Source organism: Bidens hawaiensis, unplaced genomic scaffold (genome assembly GCF_021521415.1).
Source record: "Bidens hawaiensis isolate Kalapana, Puna unplaced genomic scaffold, B.hawaiensis_p1.1 tig00419463_1, whole genome shotgun sequence".
Taxonomy (NCBI): domain Eukaryota; kingdom Viridiplantae; phylum Streptophyta; class Magnoliopsida; order Asterales; family Asteraceae; genus Bidens; species Bidens hawaiensis.
The window spans coordinates 594,813-601,501 of record NW_027504871.1 but is presented as its reverse complement, the minus strand read 5'-3'; the positions used below and the strand labels follow the sequence as shown (position 1 = coordinate 601,501).

Sequence of the window (6,689 nt, the reverse complement as noted above, 5' to 3'; positions counted from 1 at the left end):
CTTTTTAGCGGATGACTTGTTGGCGGATGGCGAATCTTTTAAAGTTGAGAAAATTATATAACTTATTTGCATATCTTTTTAGCGGATGGCTTGTTGTTGATCTACAAAATATTTCCCCTTTAAAACCTTCATTTTATGGCTCGTAATTTTATAATCTATGCAGTCAATATCACCGACATATCACCGATATATCAGTGATATATCGGTTATCGGTCCCTTGGTGAAATATCAGTCAGAATGTCGATACCGATAATATCAGCGATATTGACTGACATTTAACCAATATTGGACTGATATTTGACCGATATTCCCAATATCAGAGTTTAAGTCTTAATTATCTACTCTTAGTGTTCAATGTTAGTGTTTTAAGTCTTACTTGCTACAGTTGTTAGTGTTTTGCAAGTTCAAAAAGGTTAATTTGTTAATGGTAGGAGACTATACTGAATTATTAGTGCTAAATAGCTATTTATATGAATTTTACATGATATTAAAATTATAGGTATCCCAACGATATCTCACTGCGATAACCGATATCTCAGATATCGGTCCTTGACCGTTATCCGATATTTTTCCATATTAGCTGCTTAGTTTATAATGATAAAGAACTACTAAGATTAATGTTTTGATACTGACGAACACAACTAACATGTTTATTGATATGTGTTCTTTATTCAACCTTGATAGATGATAATGCTTTCTTTGATCTTTGGTGCATTGGCATGTAACTAGCTAGCTGCTAGCACAACTTTATATAAACTCTAAGACGTAACGACCTCAAATTGGATGTCTCTAGTCAACCTAATATGAATTAACTTTTCACATAAGTTGATTTCCTTTCAGCTTTCATGTTTACATTCATGTTAAAAGTTATGGGGCGTGAAATAAGTTAATCATTTGTCACATGCTATAAATTAAACCAGGGTCGGCCCGTATGTAGAGGAGCCCAAAGATAGGGCTTTGAGCCTCCAAGTTTTTGAGGCCCCAATTGAATTGATAATGAGACAATCTTACTCTAGTCCCGTGGTAAAATGTCATGTTTGTAATTTAGTGAACACCCCCCCCCCCCCCCCCCCTTATTATTTTTATTTTTTTTATCTAACCTTTAGTGTTGGAAATAGCAGCTTTATCCAAAAAAAAAAAGAGAAACCCAGTATTTTCTTGTATTTCGATTCCAATTGCTTTTATCAAACTAAAGGATTGATTTATTAATTTTTTTTATTGCACTCTATTTTCAATGAAGATTATTTCAATAACTTAAGCATACACAATAATTTTCAATTGCAACAAAAACAATGTTTCGAGTTTGGAAGACTAAAATGCACTATTAATTTAGTTATAATTTCTGTTTATCTCAAACTAAGATAATATATGAACATTATAATTGTAAATGCTCATGTTGAAAATGTCTAATATGTGTGATATTGTGCACAAGATGTTTTTAAATATCATCCAATCAAGTTACTTCAGTTTCAATAGACTTTCAATTTGGTTGGTTTTTTTAAGAAACAAATCTAAAGAGAAATGAAATTGTTTTCGCTTTTGTTGTAACTTATTTATTTGATAAAATGTGAAGCTGAATGAATAAAAAATAATATTACAGAACCATTTTTTTAGTTTGAGAAAGGCCTTAAATTTTTATTCGTTTTAGGCCATCAAAATGGTTGGGCCGCCACTGAATTAAATCTTTTTAAAGATTTTCAAGTCTTGGCAATTTGTATTTACTAGATATTGTTTTTCATCATTCCCTTTTCCAAATCCAAGTTATATGTTTCAAACAAATTCATCCAACTTTCATGTATGTGTGTATAAAATTATATGGAGCATAGAGAACATACAAAACTAATTAACAAGTAGAAAACTTATTCTATTAAAAGACTTACCTTATAAAATTATAAGTGATAAATTAAAATAAACTTGTTATTTATCTCCTAAATAGCTAATGCGGAAAAATATTGAATATCGGTCAAGGACCGATATAAGAGATATTGGTTATCGTAGTGAGACATCGGTAATTTTAATATCATGTAAAATTCATATATATAACAATTATATAACATATATATAATTCAGTATAGTCTCCTACCATTAACAAGTTAACATTTTGCAAATTACAAAACACTAACAAACATAGCAAGTCAGAATTGATTAAAACTTAAACAATAACATTGAATACTAAAAGTTGATAATTAAGACTTAAAACACCGATATCGAAAATATCAGTGATATATTGGTTAAATATTAGTACAATACCAGTTAAATGTCGGTCAATATCATTGATATTATTGATACCGAATATTCAGACTTATATATCGTCTAGGAACGATAAACGATATTCACTTCGTATTATCTTGTTTAGTTTAGACTTTAGACTTGGAGTTCTCTGGTGTTTGGTTTCCGTTACAATTCCTCAACCCGTGACAATCATAAACCCTAGCCTTCTAATTCGCAATCAATACGCATCAGGTACCAATCTTCCTCTATGAATCCTGTAAATTGCCTCTGTTCGCAATCCATTCTCTCTTCGCTGATCGCTAATTAGGTCTTCGTTCCGATTCTTATCGAATTTGATGTTTGTTTACGAAGCATATTGAAATCATTCGATTCGTGTAATGCACAGACCGAAATATGAACATTTAGGTCAATGTTAAGCGATATCGAATGGCGATATTGAGTTATTTACAGAGTTTATGGCCGTTTTCTAATGTTAGAGATGATGATTTACGAGTATCTGATCGATTAGTGAGTCGATTGAATATACCGGATGAGACGAAACGGTTTGTGTTTGTGTTTCGTGAACCGAAATCGCAGGCGGTGGTTTATGTACTCTGTGCTCAGAATTTATCCAAGAGATCGGCTGTTGATGCTGACCGTGTCGTTAGATGTGTTAAGCCAGGTGCAGTTGTGGCTCAGGTTAAAGAAATTGAGTTTAATGATGATGTTCAGTTGGTAGGTGACGATGAACATTTGATTCCTACTTCATCGTTAGAAGTACTTAAGAGGTGTTTTCTTCATAAGATTGGTAAAGATAAGTATGAAAATGTGGCGGGGAGTTTAGTCTTGAAGGAGATTTTTGGCGTTGGATTTAATGACCATTTTTCAGTTGCAAAACAAGCTGCTGAAGATGTCGGTTCCTCATTTTTGTTGCTTGAATCGTCTTTTGTGAGCATAGGAGAAGATCAAAATAAGAATCCAAGTGAGATTGTAACTGGTAACAGTTCTCATGGTTTTGGTTTGCAGCTTAATAGCTTGATGCCACAAAAAGTGAGTTCTGTAGTTTCATCAGGTTCAAGTAGATTTCTCATTTCAGATGATTTCCTTTATTCTCAGACGTTGAAGTTGTTAACGTCTCATTTGATTCAATTAAGTTCTGATCAAGATACACATTGTGTAAACATTAAACCTCAAGATGATTATGAGGTTCCACAATATGCGCGTTCTGTTTATCCTTTACTTGAAGATTTGCACAACATATTTATAGAAATACCTTCCATTGGACGGGCTTTAGCTTATGCACAAAAAATGCTTCATGATGTCAGCAAAGGCGACAATATTGATACTCAAATGCTTTCAGAAGTTTATGTGTTCAGAATTGCGGTTGAGGGATTGAGAATTGCTCTTAATAATGCCGGTCGAATGACTCTAAAAAACGAAAGTCAACCACCTAATGTTGACTTTACTATTCTACCCGATGAAGAAAAGTCGCACGCAATTCTTGCAAATGCTCTTCGTAGTCAAACAAAGAAGTTTAACTCAATAGTTGCAATTTTAGATGCCAGTACTCTATCTGGATTAAGAAAACATTGGAACACTGTTGTTCCTTTTGAGATCATGAACGCGGTTGAGGAGCTGGTTGATGAGTCAGCAAAGGGCGATGAAGCTGAAACCAACAATCATAGTGATAAAAAAAGAAAACTAAAAGATAAACCGGTAGTGGCGGTTGGTGCAGGAGCAACAGCTGTAATTGGTGCCTCGTCTCTTTCAAAAGTGGTTCCTGCATCCGCTTTTGTAAAAGTTGTTACATTCAAAGTTCCATTTTCTTTAAAACTAATAATGACACAAACGCAAAAGCTCGTTTCTTTATCGATTAGCAAGATTCTTGGCCCGACCAAAATAATAGCTCTGGGTATGGTTAAGTCCGGACTAAATGCCACATCATCAATGAAAGCAGCTGCTTCTGCAGAGAAGATTAGAACTGTGGTTCACAGTGTTATTGCGTCTGTTGAAAAAACGAGTCTCTCGGCAATGCGATCGGCTTTTTATGAAATAATGAGAAAAAGACAGGTTCGTCCAATTGGGGTTCTTCCATGGGCTACGTTCGGGTGTAGTGTGGCTACTTGTAGTGGTTTGCTTGTGTTTGGTGATGGTATTGAATGCGTTGTTGAATCGGCTCCATCCGCACCGTTGATTGCGTGTTTGGGCCGTGGGGTTAAAAGTTTGCAGCAGGCTTCACATGCGGTTGAACAAAGTGAAATCTCGAGGGTACAAAAGTCTATCGAATTGCTTTTCGACAGGTTTAAAAAATGGAAACTTGCCCCATGATGTAAGGTGGTTTTGTTTTCACTAATTTTTATTTTCATTATATGAAAATACACATAAGTTTCAAACAAAGTTTGGTGATTTCTTGTGTAGATGGGAGTTTATAATAGAATAATAGATGGCACTTTGTTATGGCAAAATGGTTTTGTATATTTCTTGAATAGTTTTTAATAGCTTGTTAAAAACAGATTAATTTGTTGCAACCTTTACTAAAAGTGGATTTTAGCCGTTCAAAAAAAAAATAAAATAAAATAAAATTGTTGCAACCTTTACTCATAAAGTGGATTTTATCATGAGATAATTATTAATCGGTAATAGGTGATTCTGTGATTATTATTATGATTATTGAACTCTAGTGCTTGCTCATTTGGTCAATAAAAAAGAGTATTTAATTTGTAACAAAGGCAATGCTTAAATTGCAGACCAGCAATATGCACCTTTCATTTGATTGTAATTCGTGTGAATGTTTGTCTCGTTATATATTTGTTTACGATAAACAATTGAAACACTTTTGGTCCATTTTGCATGGAATTTGGATTAAAATGATGCGGTTCCATCTCTTTGGCTATTATTGGTTCGGTCAGTATAGTTATTGGATGAACAGAACATGAGCTGTGCCAGTTTCTTGTGTGCTTTCATCTTTTCATTACAGTTTGTCACATATAAAAGTGCTCATTACAGACTGAATTACTTGAAAAAACTGGTTTTGATGTGACAAATTATATGAACTCAGTATGAAATTGAATTAGGACATATAAGATGAAATCAAATGTTTAAACTATATTATTATACTGAAATATTATATTGAAGAAGATGATCTCAAAGGATCTACAATGATAACTAACCACCGAAGTGGTCTTGGGCTATGCCCCTCTCATGCTAATTGCAATGAGCATAACAAAATATCTATTATCTTTCTTAACCTTTCTAAATGACTATTGGACCTTACTTATAGAAATAGAAATTACATTTACCCCCTCCCACAATTACAAACGACTATTAAGTATAAACTAATAAGATCTCTATCATTGTCACATATAAAAGTGCTCATTACAGACTGAATTACTTGAAAAAACTAGTTTTGATGTGGCAAGTTATATGACAGACAATTGGAATTTGCTGTTGCTGTGAGAACACCAACACCATTGTTTCTAAATCTGATAAAGGTACTTTACAAAGAAACTTTTGTGTTAAAAACAATACTTTAACTATTAGAAGTTTGATTTTTTAACATTTCAGTTTTCTTCAAGCTAAGGACCAAACTTAATATTGATTGGGGACTGGGTCCGGTTCAATGCATGAATTTTTCACATCAGTTCTTTATTCACCATTCTTCACTCAGTTTATGAAAAAACCAAAATTATAACTAAGGGCTGAACGACGTAAAGAATTGTGTATGAAGACTCAACACTGACCTAAGCACAGTCTCTAATGTCGTTTTCTTACCTATCCAAACAAGTACAACTTTTGACAATTTCAAGGAAAGATGATAGAGTCACTCTTGAGTTTATGAATTTGGGTAAACAAAAATTTTGAAAGAAAATTCATAGGTTGTGAGATGTAGGAGATGAGGTTTTGTTAGTCTATGGACTCTTTTAGTCTATGTTATATGATTTCGTGGTAAACGTAAAAATTTGTTGTGAAATTGCGTTTGCCGGGAGTCGAACCCGGGTCTATTGATTGGAAGGCAATTATCCTAACCGTTGGATTACAAACGCTAATTGTTATCATTACATCTTCTTGTCAATACGTATGCTATAGCACGTTTATCATTGGCTTAATAAAAGGCGACTAGGCGAGTACGGTGTGTGGGTCGGATCAGATCATCAGTTGTATATTCTCAGCAATTTGTTATTTTGATAGTTTTTAGACACAAACACGTGTGACATGAGTTTTTATCCACTGCTTATAGTTTCATGTAAAAGAGATCATATATTAATTAATTAAAAAATAGGAATATAGGATACCCTCAAAACTTTTTACTTTATATATGAATTTGTAATGCGTAAATAAATAAATAATGTTATTATAAACTCAATTCCATAGATGTTATAAAAACTTGGGTTGGAGATATATGATGTACAAAAATAGTGATTAAGATGAATAGTTGGTTACTTGTTAGTGCTAATGTTAGTATTGTCAATATATTATGG

At 33.2% G+C, this 6,689-nt stretch overlaps 1 protein-coding gene and 1 non-coding gene across 2 annotated transcripts; one reads left to right on the top strand and one right to left on the bottom strand.

Moving 5' to 3' along the window:
• Nucleotides 1-2,658: 2,658 nt before the first annotated feature.
• On the top strand, nucleotides 2,659-4,539 carry LOC143608945 (uncharacterized). The gene has a single exon (XM_077083838.1). The coding sequence runs from the start codon at nucleotides 2,659-2,661 to the stop codon at nucleotides 4,537-4,539; it is 1,881 nt and encodes a 626-aa protein (XP_076939953.1).
• Nucleotides 4,540-6,182: 1,643 nt separating this feature from the next.
• Nucleotides 6,183-6,254, bottom strand: TRNAG-UCC (transfer RNA glycine (anticodon UCC)). The gene has a single exon. It is a non-coding gene; the product is annotated as a tRNA-Gly (tRNA).
• Nucleotides 6,255-6,689: the final 435 nt, after the last annotated feature.